This window comes from Anolis sagrei, chromosome 2, assembly GCF_037176765.1.
Source record: "Anolis sagrei isolate rAnoSag1 chromosome 2, rAnoSag1.mat, whole genome shotgun sequence".
NCBI lineage: Eukaryota > Metazoa > Chordata > Lepidosauria > Squamata > Dactyloidae > Anolis > Anolis sagrei.
The window spans coordinates 19,918,081-19,933,234 of NC_090022.1; the positions used below are offsets into that span (position 1 = coordinate 19,918,081).

The 15,154-nt window shown below is 44.0% G+C and overlaps 1 protein-coding gene across 1 annotated transcript; it reads left to right on the top strand.

Annotated features, from left to right (window-relative positions):
• Positions 1 to 294: 294 nt before the first annotated feature.
• On the top strand, positions 295 to 13,796 carry LOC132765211 (myb/SANT-like DNA-binding domain-containing protein 7). The gene is made up of 6 exons (XM_067463317.1): positions 295 to 559; positions 3,849 to 4,310; positions 6,957 to 7,464; positions 9,781 to 9,891; positions 10,174 to 10,239; positions 11,921 to 13,796. The coding sequence occupies exons 2-6, from the start codon at positions 3,948 to 3,950 to the stop codon at positions 12,469 to 12,471; spliced, it is 1,599 nt and encodes a 532-aa protein (XP_067319418.1). The 5' UTR covers positions 295 to 559; positions 3,849 to 3,947; the 3' UTR covers positions 12,472 to 13,796.
• The last annotated feature ends 1,358 nt before the right edge of the window (positions 13,797 to 15,154 follow it).

Here is a 15,154-nt window from a genome sequence, read left to right on the forward strand (position 1 = left end):
CAGGTGCTCCCATCCAATATTCCCATCCAAACCCAAGTAACAAAGGTGGAGGCATTACTTTTCATTCAACCCTGGTACATCATAATCAATAACAACAGCGTGATACGGGAGGTTTCAAAGTTGAGGCTTTTTCTGGGTGATGGCCTGCATGGGGTGCTTGGCTTTGGCAGCTGAAGCGTCCCTTTCCAGATGCAGAGGCGCATTCCGCATTTGTAGCGGGTGGCGCCTCCCTCCGCCTCCTGCCACCTTCCCGTCTTTTGTGCTCCGTGCGTTATGCGTGTTTTCCGACTCCGCCACCGCTTCGTCTCTCTCCAAATCCAGAGAGAAGGGGGTGGGGGGCCTTTTTAAGGAAGCCAGGGCGGGATAGCTCCGGGTTGGTCCCTCTTCTTTTCCGGGGAAGCCTCCTTAATGCACCTTGGAGATGCCTGGCAGCAGCGCTTTGTCTAGGAGGAGGAGGTCAAAGCGAGGCATTGCCATCCTGCTTCAGAGGCGCAGCAATCCCGTTCAAGCCCAACCTTGCGTGGCTCTGCTTTGGAAGGCTTGTGTTTCCCCCTTTGGGGTAAGAAATGGGGTGGAGAAAGGGGAAAGCAGGGAGGAAGGTGCAGGGAAGGGGGAAATAGGGCAGGACTTTTGCACAACATGAGCCTCCTTCTGGAAGCAGCTCTTTGCGCAAAGGAAGGATTCAGCATGGTTTGTTGTAGCTTTTTTGGGCTGTATGGCCATGTTCCAGAAGCATTCTTTCCTGACGTTTCGCCTGCATCTGTGGCAGGCATCCTCAGAGGTTGTGAGGTCCAAGGGCAAAACCTCTGAGGATGCCTGCCACAGATGCAGGTGAAACGTCAGGAGAGAATGCTTCTAGAACATATCCATACAGCTCAGAAAACCTACAACAACCCAGTGATTCCGGCCATGAAAGCCTTCAACAATAGGATTCAGCTTATTTATGACCAAGCTCCCCTTCCTGTTTATTTCCTGCCTGTTTTCCTTCCCCCCCCCCCCTCACTTCCTTTTTCCTTGCATCCTGGATTTGTTGAGCTTTGAAGCATGGAAAGAGATGGGAACTCAAATAGTCACCCAAATGAAGGGTGTCCTTCCCAGAGTTCCTCTGCTGCCTTATTATCAGGTTCTGGATTGGAACATCCATCACAGAAGAGTTATATACACGTTGCGATGCCACTTTAAATCCCGGGTGTGGCCAGAGTGAAATGCGCAATGCCATATCTGCTTGTAAATCAATGTCATTGAGCTCATTATGGTTCACTTTCTGATTTATAGCAACCTCTTTCCTGGAAAAGTGTATTTGAGCATCGTCATGCCGTTATGAATCCTGAGCGAATCCAAATTCGGGCTGAAATGCAGAATGGGAGCCATGTTGTCTCACAGACAAATGTCACAGATGGGTTGCTGTGAGTTTTCCGGGCTGTCTGGCCATGTTCCAGAAGCATTCTCTCTTGACGTTTTGTCCACATCTATGGCAGGCAATCTCAGAGGTTGTGAGGTCTGTTGGAAACTTTACTTACTTAGGCGATCCCTCATTTTCCAAGTAAGATTGTCCTGACAGTGGGTACATAGGTGACTGTGGAGCCCTGTTCTTGAATCACATGTTCTGCCGCAGTGAGGGCATCGGTATCCACACGGAAGGTGGTCCCGGTCGGGATTGGCTTGACGTGCCTTCCTCTTGGCACATTTCTCTCTTTTGCCCTCCATTCGTGCCTCTTCAAATTCTACAGCACTGCTGGTCACAGCTGATCTCCAACTAGAGGACTCAAGGGCCAGTTCTCAGTGTCTATACCACAGTTTTTAAGGTTGGCTTTGAGCCCATCTTTTAAATCTCTTTTCCTGTCCTCCAACATCCAGTTTTTCATTCTTGAGTTCGGAGTAGAGCAACTGCTTTGGGAGACGGTGATCAGGCATCCAGACAATATGGCTGGTCCAGCGGAGTTGATGGCGGAGGAGCATCACTTCAGTGCTGGTGCTCTTTGCTTCTTCCAACACGCTGACATTTGTCTGCCTGTCTTCCCAAAAGATTTGCAGGATTTTTGGAAGGCAGCTCTGATGGAATCGTTCCAGGAGTTGCATGTGACGTCTGTAGATATTCCACATTTCGCAGGCATATAGCAGGGTTGGGAGGACAACAGCTTTATAAACAAGCACCTTGGTGTCCCTACGGATGTTCCCGTCCTCAAACACTCTGTGCTTCATTCGGAAAAATGCTGCACTCGCAGAGCTCAGGCAGTGTTGTATTTCAGTGTCAATGTTGACTTTTGTGGAGAGGTGGCTGCCAAGGTAGCGGAAATTGTCAACATTTTCTAATGTTACACCATTAAGCTGTATTTCTGGCATTGGGGAGGGATTGGCTGGTGACTGCTGGAACAGCACTTTGGTTTTCTCAGTGTTCAATGACAGGCAGAGCTTCTCATATGCTTCTGCGAAGGTGTTTAGAGTATCTTGTTGGTCTTCTTCTGAATGTGCCCAGATGTTGTTGCCATCAGCATATTGGAAGAATGTATGAGAGCATCATCATGTTGCTTTCATTCCTGAGTGAACCCAAATTCAGGTTGAAATGCAGAATGGGAACCATGTTGACTCTCAGACAAATGTCACAGATGGGTTGCTGTGGGTTTTCTGAGCTGCCTGGCCATGTTCCAGAAGCATTCTCTCCTGATGTGTCTCCCACATCTATGGCAGGCATCCTCAGAAGTTGAGAGATCTGTTGGAAGCCAGGCAAGTGAGGTTTATTTATTTATTTATTTGCTTCATTTGTATACCGCTCTTCTCAGCCCTCAGAAGACTCAGAGCGGTTTATATATCTGGAATGTCCAGGGTGGGAGAAAGAACTCTTGTTTGCTTGAGGTACGTGTGAATTTTGACATTTGCTAGCTTGAGGATGCCTGCCATAAATGTGGGCGAAACGTTAGGAGAGAATGTTGAGTGTGTTTGGGCTACCTCTTTGCCTGTCCTCAACCTGCATATATGTACACAGACACAAATATTACAAAACACCAATAAGTCTCCAGTGACCTTTCCCAAAAGAAATTCAAACTTTTGATAATCTGCCTGCTACATTTGAAATGCTAGAGGTCTACCCCTGTATTTGCAGGTTTAATTTTTGTGGATTTGATTGTTCATAAATTCTGTTGATTCCATTTTATGGAATCTCTAGGTCCTCCAGTGTGACGTTATGATCAATTTCCAACAGAAATATTTCTTGCTTCAGAAAACTTTAGGAAATTCATGGGGTCACCATAGGTTGATAGGCCACTTAAAAGCACACTTACACATACCCTGTATCTTACCTGTGTGTGTTCTTCCAATGTAGTTGTCTCTGTATGACTGACAGTAGACTTCTTCTAACTCAGGACAGCCATATCACCCAGAATATCAAGGCAGAAAATCCCACAACAAAATCATAGAATCATAGAGTTGGAAGAGACCTCGTGGGCCATCCAGCCCAACCTCCTGCCAAGAAGCAGGAAAATTGCATTCAAAGCACAAAGCAATATCTGCTTTGAACTGAGATATCTGAGTCCACACTGCCACATATTCCAGTTCAAAGCAGAACATGTGGGATTTTATTCAGCTATGTGGAAGAGGACTCAGGCTGCATCTACACTGTAGAATGAATGCAGTTTGACACCACTTTAACTGCCATGGTTCAGTGACATTGAATCCTGGGAGTTGTAGTTTAGTGAGGCACCAATATTCCTTGTAGATGCAGCCTCATAGGAGTTTGCTTCCAAGTTAACCTATGTAGAACTGACTTAAAAACACATCCATGCAATTGCTAACAGTGTGCAAGTGATGCCACAATTAGTGTAGTTTTGACTTTGCTGTCTTTTTGATTCCAGGTCTATACACTTACCACCCTGTGCTAAGACAGTACCGGGAACAGTGCTTGAAACCCACTGTTTGAAATCAGAGGCACAACTGAGGCTGCCATCCTCACTATGGCACCTGAGGCTCCTATCAGTGAAGGCACTTGTCCCATCTGCCTGGAGTATTTCAAAGACCCAGTGAATCTTGAAAGCTGTGGGCACCATTTCTGCAAAACGTGCCTCACCCAGTACTGGAGGGAGTCCAGTACCGAGTCTACATGCCCGCAGTGTAGCGGGGCATTTCCGCAAAGCAATTTCAAGACAAATTGGCAGCTGGCAAATCTGAACCTTGTCAAACTGGAGGAAGGAGTAAAAACAGAAGGGATCATTGTATGCAAAGAGGAAGAGATTCCCATTGCTTTGGATTACGACAGGCCAAGAGACCTTCAGGATCATGACAACTTGCCAATGGATGAGAATTCCCAAGACTTAAAGGTAGGAGCACTGAACAGTCCATGCAGTTGTTCTCCCCGTATTCTCGTGATCCACCTTCATCCAGTCAAGAATGCTCCAAAGATACTGGATTATAATTCTTCTGGAGACAAGATTGCAGACATGTGTTGTCGAAGGCTTTCATGGTCGGAATCAATGGGTTGCTCTGAGTTTTTCGGACTGTATGGCCATGTTCCAGCAGCATTCTCTCCTGACGTTTCACCTGCATCTGTGGCTGGCATCCTCAGAGGTTTCCTGCCAACAAAACTTCTGAAAATGCCAGCCACAGATGCAGGTGAAACATCCACTAGATTGAAGGCTTCCTTAGATGGGGCAGAGGTAGCAGCAATCAGTTTTAACGTATCCATTTTTGCAGTTAGTTGCACTTAGGGTACTTCCACACAGCCATATAATCCAGAATACCAAGGCAGAAAATCCCTGGGTTATCTGAGTCCACACTGCCATATATTCCAGTTCAAAGTAGATAATGTAGGAATTTTTCAGCTCTGAGAAAGGGGCCCTAGACAACAGATCACCCAGCAACATATAGGGAGGGTAAGTACTTTTGGAGAAAGAATGAGGAATACAGAAGTATTTGTTTATTTGCCATATTTGTAACCTGCCCTTCTCACCCAGAAAAGGACTCAGAGCGGCTCACATATATATGAAAAGGGCACTCTAGAAGGATCACCTGAATTAGTAAGGGGCTACAAGCGGAGGTTAAATAGTTTATAAGTCCTAGGAAGCTAGGTACTTCTGTTTACCTGACTGATAGAATATGAAGATACAGTATTTTGATAGCAAAGTACAAAACCACTATTAACTTTGATCTTTTAAATTATTATAAAGCAAAGTACAGTTGTCATATTATTGCATTCATGACACATCCTGTGATAGTCTTCCATTCAGGAAGTAACCAGATCTAATCCTATGTACAGATGAGATCTGATGCCTTTAGGGCAGTGGTTCTCAACCTTTGGGTTCCCAGGTGTTTTGGCCTACAACTCCCAGAAATCCCAGCCAATTTATCAGCTGTTAGGATTCTGGGAGTTGAAGGCCAAAGCATCTGGAGACCCAAAGGTTGAGAACCACTGCTTTAGGGTATTTTGGCTCTTTTGCCTTTGGGATGCCCTAATTCAGAAAGACAATTATGCTGGGGAAAGTGGAAGGCAAAAGGAAGAGGGGCCGACCAAGGGCAAGATGGATGGATGGCATCCTTGAAGTGACTGGACTGACCTTGAAGGAGCTGGGGGTGGTGACAGCCGACAGGGAGCTCTGGCGTGGGCTGGTCCATGAGGTCACGAAGAGTCGGAGACGACTGAACGAATGAACAACAACAACAATTCAGAAATGACTTGAATCCACACAGTAGCAAGATCAATTTTGTGCCAGATGTTGAAGCCAAGTAATCCTTACCTGTTGAAGTTACTATATTCCACTGCTGGATTTTAGAAAAATTGCTAAGTCTTTCTTCACTCAAATGCATGAAAGGCATGGTATTCTCATCTGATTGTTGTCGTCTTACATTTTCCCCAGATTTGTATAGAAAATTCTACTTTAGGGAGGATGGATTTGGCAGAGAACTGTGGTCTGATCAAGTGTGCATACTGCTTAGAGTTATTCTCCCTTTTCAAGGATAATAGAATCATTGAGTGGGGATCCCAAGGACTATGTAGTTCAATCCTCTTTCTATAGACCAGTGTTTCTCAACCTGGGGGTCGGGACCCCTGAGGGGGTCGCCAAGGACTATCAGAAAACAGTATTTTCTGTTGGTCATGGGGATTCTGTGTGGGAAGTTTGGTCCAATTCTATTGTTGGTGGACTTCAGAATGCTCTCTGGTTGTAGGTGAACTATAAATCCTAGGAATTACAGCTCCCAAATGTCAAGGTCAATTTTCCCCAAACTCTACCAGTGTTCACATTTGGACATATTGAGGATTCGTGCCAAGTTTGGTCCAGATCCATCATTGTTTGAGTCCACAGTGCTCTCTAGATGTAGGTGAACTACAATTCCAAAACTCAAGGTCAATGCCCACCAAACTCTTCCAGTATTTTCTGTTAATCATGGGAGTTCTGTGTGCCACGTTTAGTTCAATTCCATCGTTGGTGGAGTTCAGAATGCTCTTTGATTGTAGGTGAACTATAAATCCCAGCAACTACAACTCCCAAATGAGAAAATTAATTCCTCCCCCCCCCCCCCAACCCCAGCAGTATTAAAATCTGGGCGTATTGGATATTTGTGTCAAATTTGGTCCAGTGAATGAAAATACATCCTGCATATCAGATATTTACATTAGGATTCATAACAGTAGCAAAATTGCAGTTATGAAGTAGCAATGGAAATAACTTTATGGTTGGGGGTCACCACACCATGAGGAACTGTGTTAAGGGGTCACGGCATTCAGAAGGTTGAGAAACACTGCTATAGACAAACCAATCATTAAATTATCCCTGGGAAGTGGGGATTTGGGATGCATCTGCACTGTAGATTATTGTACTTTGACACTACTTGAATTGTTGTGACTCAGTGCTATGGGATCCTAGTGTTTGTAGTTTGCTGAGGCAGTAAGATATGTTCAGTATAATCACCAAATGCATGTTTGTTTTATGATTGCATTTGACCAGGATACTTTCATCTTATTTTAACAGGTGGCTGAGAACAGTGGGACTGGTCCCAATAACCGCAGGGGCCGTGGTGTTTCGTGGCGGCACAAAGAAACCTTGGATCTCCTGGACATCTGGGGGGAGCAGAAAATCCAGGACCAGCTCCGCGCCAGCCACCGGAATATTGATTTCTTTGAGTACATTGCTCAGGAGATGGCTGTTCGAGGCCACTGCCGAACCGCTGTAGAGTGCCGTTCCAAGACCAAAGTCATGCGACTGGAATATAAACGTGTGATTAGTCACAATTCCAGGCCAGGGAGCAATAAGGTGACCTGCCCTTTTTACAAGCAGCTGCACCGCATCCTTCGGGGAGATGCCAGTGTAGCATCCAAACGGGTTGCACGGAGACTAAGTCCTGAAGAGGCATCGCAACAGGGATCTCTATCGGACCATCCAGTTCTGGAGGATCACTTCTTATCTGAGGATCTCGGCACTATTAACTTTGGAGAATATTTCAAAGAGGGAAGTACTGATAAGTTGCTAGAAAGTACAGGTAAGCATTTGCCAGTTCACCTGACTATCTTTTCCCTGTGGCACTCAACTAGAAACATAGAGCTGGAAGAGACTTTAAGGGCTATGCAACCCATCTCCTTTCTGCCATGCAGAAATACACCATCAAAGCTCTCCTGACATATGGCCATGGAATCTCTGTCTAAAAACTTCCAAAGAAGGAGATTCTTTCATGCTCAGTGGCAGTGTATTCCACTATCAAACAGCACTTACCACCAGGAACGTTTTCCTAATCCATTGCTGCATACCCTAGGCCCCTTCTACAGTGCCCTATATTCCAGGATCTGATACCAGGTTATCTGCTTTGAACGGAATTATATGAGGCCCCTTCAATACTGTTATATAAAATCCAGATGATCTGCTTTGAACTGGATTATATAGCAGTGTAGACTCAGATAACTCAGTTCAAAGCAGATAATGTGGATTATCTGCTTTGATAATCTGGGTTATATGGCAGTATAGAAGAGGCCTGATACCCCTTCCTCACAGCTGAATAAATCCCACATTATCTGCTTTGAACTGGAATATATGGCAGTGTAGACTCAGATAACCCAGTTCAAAGCAGATAATGTGGATTATCTCTTTGATAATCTGGGTTATGTGGCAGTGTAAAAGGGTCCTGAGTCTCAATTACCAGATAATCTGGAATAAACAGATGATTTGGGATCAGATCTTGGGATATAGGGCCAGTGTAGAGGGGGACCCAGTCTCGAAGCAACAGATAACAAGCTTCCTCCCTCCTCAATGTGACATCCTCACAAATATTTAGACATGACAGTCATGTTCCCTCCTATCCTATTTTCTAAACTACATATATCTGTTTTTTAATTGTACTATTTCACTGCAGTAGTATTAATTAATAATGATTGAGTGTGATCATTTTTGGTTTCCTGAGTTTCCTGTCTATTTTAAATACGTTTTAGTAACTACGTCTCTTATCTATTGAGAAATTATTACAATACAGTTTGACATTCCTTACCCAGAATTCTGAAATTCTAGATACTCAAACATCCACGAGAGGGTAACACTTTTCTTTTCTGATTGTGCAGTTGACACCAATTTTGTGTCATGGATGTTATTAAAAATCTTATGTATTGTTGGGCATATGAGCTTATTAACAAAAGACCTTCCTCATAAATGTACAGCAGAGTAACTTATTAGCAACAGTGTGAGCCAACACCAGTAGCCAAAAGTGATAAAAAGAACAAAAACACACAGACCAATGTTATTTCTTCCATCAGAGGCTTTTCTTTATAGCGAAATAATATGGTTGCACTATTTACAAGAACAAGGTTTTCATAACACTAACAAAGTTCTTTACACTTTCTTTCCAGAACCTCTTCTTACATCGAAATTACAATGGAGCCCCCGGTGGCGCAGTGGGTTAAACCCCTGTGCTGGCAGGACTGAAGACCGACAGGTCGCAGGTTCAAATCCGGGGAGAGGCGGATGAGCTCCCTCTATCAGCTCCAGCTCCTCATGCAGAGACATGAGAGAAGCCTCCCACAAGGATGGTAAAACATCAAATCATCCGGGCGTCCCCTGGTCAACTTCCTTGCAGACAGCCAATTCTCTCACACCAGAAGCGACTTGCAGTTTCTTAGGTCGCTCCTGACACACACACAAAAAATCGAAATTACACAGGAGCTTCACACAGTAGCTTTTTACACACCACAGCCTTAAAACTGGAGCTTCACACATGATGGCCTTCTATCTGGGGCTTTTCTCACCAAAGCTTCTCACATCAGGCCTTCACAGACTGAGACCTACCGGCACTGAGGTCTTTCTTGCACTGAGGTCTTCTCACACTGAGGTCTTTCTCAGACTGAGGGCAACTAACACAGAGACCTACTAAGCTACAGGCACACCTTGTAGTGCTTGACTCACATTTTTGTAACTAAAAATGCCTAGTTAATTTTTTAAAATATTTCTGACATACCTTTAGGCTATTGTATTCTGTGTTTACACTCAGGTCCAGTCTCCAAGATACTTCAGGTTGTACATATCTGCAAACATGAGTATTCCAAAATCTGAAATCCAAAACCTTTATGGTTGTAGGTATTTTGGATAATGTGTATTAAATTTTGCTCTTTGACCAATATTAATTAATCCTAATTGTTCTTTGGCATTTTGGAATAAAATGGAACTTTAGAACTCACATGCTACATTTTAGCTTACGCAAAGATAGATTGTTATTCAAGTTTTGTGGATGAAGAAGTCTGGTATGACAGTGAAAATTTGCAGTGTCCTATTAAATAAAGTTTTATGCACATAGTTGTGTGATTGTTTTGTTCTTCAGGCAATACAAGAGATGGAATGATGTCTGGTAATGACACTGAGGAGGAAATGGTAGAAGCAGGTGATAACAACATTATACAGACTGAGGAGGAGGGCAGCAATGGAGTCAGTGGTAAGAACTGCATAACTAGCTATCGTTCTGAAGGGAGAGTGGGGATCTTGTTTTGCATTGTGGATTCCCAACAAATCACAATTTAGTTTGTGCCTAACTTATTGTTGCAATAGTTTGTTTTGCTCTAGATCTTTGAATGCTTTTAATTTGAAATTTCAATGCATTTGTCTTCTGTAGTGGATTGGCAACTCAATCTTATTCAAATGCAACTGTGTTGGCCCATTTTAGTTTATTCTAAATCTGTCTCTTCATTTTTTCCCCTGCTCCCATTTTTTTTCTCAGGAAAAGAGATGGAATCTCAGAGACCACAAGTAAGCCCACAGCCCCAGCAACCACTAAACAACGTGGGTATGTATTATATGTGAATAATGTTTTCCCGCCTTGTCTGTAACATTATTGATGTTCAAGAACTTCCTATCTACCTGGAACAGGACATGAAGGGGATAGCTTTGTGTATTTCTAGCCACTATCCCTATAGCTCAGATGCAGAATATAAAAATTAGTAAGCAACTGTTAGTGAAGTAATAAAAACTATGTACTTTGGGAATGTCACAGTTTCAAGGTTAAAGGATTCAGCCATAAAATCTTTTGCAGTTACTACTAAACTTCTACTACTACACTTTATTTATATTCCACTTTATCTCCCCAAAAGGACTCAAAGCACATTACAATATACACATTTGAGGCAAGCATTCAATGCCTTTTACACACAGTGAACAACAACATACAACACAGAACAACATACAACACAGACAAACACAACCGTCTCCTTTTTTCCATCTCTGGTGTCTGGAGGCGATGCTCAACTCCAGCCATGGGGAAGTGCTCTTGTTCCATTTTTTCATGCCAAGGAGCCTGTTGTCCATGGACATCTCCAATTGTGTTGCTGGCATATCTGCATGGCGCACCTTTTTACCTTCCCACCGAGGCGATACCTATTGATCTACTCATATTGCATGCTTTTGAACTGCTAGAAACTAGGGCTGACAATCAGGAGCTCACCCTGATTCACGGCTTCGAACTGCCTACCTTCTGGTCAGCAGATTGCCTGCAGCTAGCAGTTACTTTGTATGCATAAAGGCAGGTGAGAACTGAGTTAGGCAATTGACATGTTAACACAGACCTCAACATATTCCTTTTGTCTTTTACTTCATATGAAACAGAGGAAATCAAAATAAGTGTTGTAGATAAAGCTTGAGGCACTTTAGTTTTCTGCATGCCATGAGACACTGTTCTAAGCTAGAATCCATGTCACTCCTTAAAAGTGAAATTAGCTAAGCGCAAGGTACTGTTTAAGGTGCTGAAGCCAGTGTTAGGAAAGTATATTCTCTGAAGTATTCCTTTACCTTCTTGTATAGTGACCCCCCCCCCCCCCCCAAATGAATTGCAAGCTGTGTCCTCACAATTCACCAACATAATGCCTGCCTATGTTCCTTGTAGAAAGAGTTCATAGTGCCTTGTGGCCCTTCCACAATAGCCATATAACCCAAATATCAAGGCAGAAAATCCCACAATAGCTGGTTTGAACTGGGTTATCTAGTACGTGGCATAGTACAATATAGTCATATATAATATTAATATTGTGCTGTGGTAATAATATAATAAATTGTATTTACATATTATTTGTAAGCTGCTCTGAGTCCTCTTCGCGGTGAGAAGGGTGGCATATAAATGTTGTAAATAGTCTACACTGCCATATATTCCAGTTCAAAGCAGAAAATGTGGGATTTTATTCAGCTGTGTGGAAACTGTGTGGAAGGGGCCCTCATGAATGCCAGAGCTTAGTGGAGACAACCTCCCTCCCAATGTCTTGCACAATCCAAAGAGATTTATTTTTATTTCACAAAGAGATTGGGTGCTCAAGTTTATTAAGATTTGGGCCTTTTGAGTTGCTTTAGGTCCAGGAAGGCCCATTTCTTTACAATCGGAAGAGAAGAGGAAGATGTAGACACAAGGGATTCTACTGGGGAGGTGGCCTGCCAGCTGCCTTTGCCCACCCCAGCTCTAAGTAATACCTTTTATTTTGCAGACCCTCCTCCTACCACCAGGCCAAAGGCAGCACTGCCTGTGGCAACCCGGCTCTCCTTGATGAGGACCAGAAAGAAGCGAGAAAGGTCCGAGAGCATGTTTCACCTGTTTCTGGAGCAAGCCAGAGAGGACTCCATCAAAGAGCAAGAGGAGATGGTCCGCGACAGAGTGATGTTAGCTGGGTTTTTGAGAGCTTTTGAACAAGATGCTGCAGATAGTCGGGAGGAGAGAAAACAGTGCCTGGAGTCTCTGCGCACCAATTGTGAAGTGCTCCAGGGTATCCTTAGTGGCTTGAACAAGCTGACTGATGTCATTGCCAGCCAGCAATCCGCCAGCGCCGGTGGCCAGGTGGTTTCCCGGCACCCACTACTATCTGCCACTCATAAGGAGAATTTGCCACACCATTCTGCCTCTGTTGTACGAAGCAGTTTGCCATCAGAAGCATTGCCCTCCCACCCAACCAGTTCTACCAGCACCGCACCAAAAAGTGGCCCTCGCAGGCCTACAACTGTGACTCACGTTCCAACTCAGGTGACATGTAATCTCGGATAACAGATGGGAGGGGAAACACCTGCTTTGGACTCTTTCATCAAAAGGTATTGGAGTGTAGGCTAGGATAAGGGAAAGAGGAAAGACCCTGAGATCAGTATGTTGTATAAACCCGGGAGGATAAGAGCTCCATTTCTGACCTATCACTGGTTTTATATGGTTTTATATTATATGTTAATTGTTTTTAATAATAATTTATGTTGTTGGCATTGAATTGTGCCAACTGTAAACCGCCTTGAGTCACCTTCGGGCTGAAAAAGGCGGTATATAAGTACGGTAAATAAATAGCCAAGGGGAGGGCTGTTTCTGAGACTCCAAGCAGGGAGGGGAGAGCAGGCATGCCTGCCGTATGGCGGCATGGCGGGCATGTGTGGGTGAGGGAGAGAGTGAGAGGCCAGAGGGAGATTCTCACCAGCAAGTCCCTTCAATGCATGAGGCTTCTGTGTGGAAAGTTTGTCCCCATTCTGTCATTTTTGAGGTTCAGAATGCTCTTTGATTGTAGGTGAACTATAAATCCCAGAAACTACAACTCCCAAATGTCAAGGTCTATTTTCCCCAAATTCCACCAGTATCCGCATTTGTGCATATTGAGTATTCATGCCAAGTTTGGTCCAGATTTATCAGTATTTGAGTCCAAAGTATGGATGTAGGTGAACCACAACTTCAAAACTCAAGGTCAGTGCCCATCAAACCCTTCCAATATTTTCTGTTGGTTGTGGGAATTCTTTGTGCCAAGTTTGGTTCAATTCCATCGTTGGTGGAGTTCAGAAAATTTTGATTGTAGGTGAACTATAAATCCCAGCAACTGCAACTCCCAAATGACAACATCAATCCCCTTCCCAATCCCACGAATATTCAGATTTGGGCGTCTCGGTTATTTGTGCCAGATTTGGTCCAGTGAATGAAAATATATCCTGCATATCAGATATTTACATTACGATTCATATCAGTAGCAAAATTACAGTTATGAAGTAGCAACGAACATAATTTTATGGTTAGGGGTCACCACAACATGAGGAACTGTATTAAGGGGTTGTGGCATTAGGAAGATTGAGAATCACTGCTCTACAGTATGCTTTCCCTGAATGTTACCCTAGAGTTGTATTGGTGAACCTAGCAAATTGCTAGAAAGGTCCTCCAACACAGCTCTGGTATACTGAGATCAGAAATCAGGTAATTTAATGGTTTTTATTTGAATTTTTTCTGTCATATTGTATTGTTTGTAGGTGAACAACTGTAAAGATTAGGATCTGAAAGTCTTGGTTCAATATAATTGAGAATATGGATGTTATCTAACTGTCAATAAACTGGAAACTAGCTTTCTCCAACTTGGGAGCCTCCAGATAGGCTGGGCTCCAGCTCTCACTCCCAGACAGTGCAACCCTTCGACTTGGAGGATGTGATGGGAGCTGCCATCCAGCAGAATTAAGAGCACCAGGTTGGAGGCCAGGTCTTTTGTTTCTCATTCATGATGAGAGAAGATGTCGTCACAAAGTCTTCCTTCTAGTTCAACAGCTCAACCTCACGCCCCAATACACCCAGAAAAAGGGACAGATTCTCTCCCCAGAGAAGGTGGCTGAAGAAAAAGTGAAAACCGAGTCATTTGTGTCAGTGTCAAAAAATTCCACATGGCCTTTTTCATAGTCCAGGGACACCTGTATCTTCCGGAGCTCGCATCTCATGTCTACAAGGCTTCTCCCTAGAGAAGTGAATGCTGTGAGTTGATACGGAGAGAGCTGGGCCCTCAGAGAGTCCAGTGGTGCCTTCCCCAGAGCCCAAATCCCCCCGCTAGGATTCAGGTTGACTTTTCCTTTCCTTATGACAGACTCCTTAGCAACTCCCACTGCCCACATCACCCATTTGGGTGCCATCTTCTTTTCTGTGTCCCCGTGGCTGCCTTCCTCAGGATTGGAGCCAGTCATCCCCTTGGCCCTCACTGACTCTTGGGTGGTTTCCACAGATGATGGCTGGACTTGCATCTCTTCCACTTCCACCATCCACCGATGCCTTCCAGAAGAGAACCTCTGGTGCCCAAGCACAAAGGGCTCCCAGTCAAACCTCTCAGGTTTATCCAACAAGTCCTGTTTTCTGCTTCCCCATCTCACCTGCTTGAGATCATCGGACAGCATGAGGTTGGGATGCGCTGTGTCTGGATCTAGAGTTATGTCCACTGTAGGGTCGAGGGAGAAAGAGGGAACAGGCTCAATGGTGGATAGGTCAATAGAAGGCTCCACTTTTTGGTTTTGCTCCACAAGGTTCACATGAATCTGGTCAGGAAGCACACCAAAGAGTTAAGGATGTCAGGAAATGGTTGTCCCATCTAAACAACGGATTGCAGACAGGCTTATATGGAAAGAGGTGTTCCTTCCGAGGTCTGTGAGGCATTGGCATCCATCTCTGTGAATATTCTTTTTCTAAGTAGGAATGGAACTTCAGGGAATGACTGTTAATGTTGACAGTTGGTTGTGAAAGAGCTCGTAAAAGAAGTCTGGATGTAGGATTGATTTTGGCTGGAACCACACTGCCATGTAATGCAGTTTAATCTGCATTATATGGTTCTACCATGATCATATAATGCTGTTCAGATGGCATTACATGGCACTGTAGATCCAGCCATGGAAAACCAGAATACATTTTGGAACTTGTCTGCATTGATGAAAAAAAAAAAAACCCCAAACACTGTTTC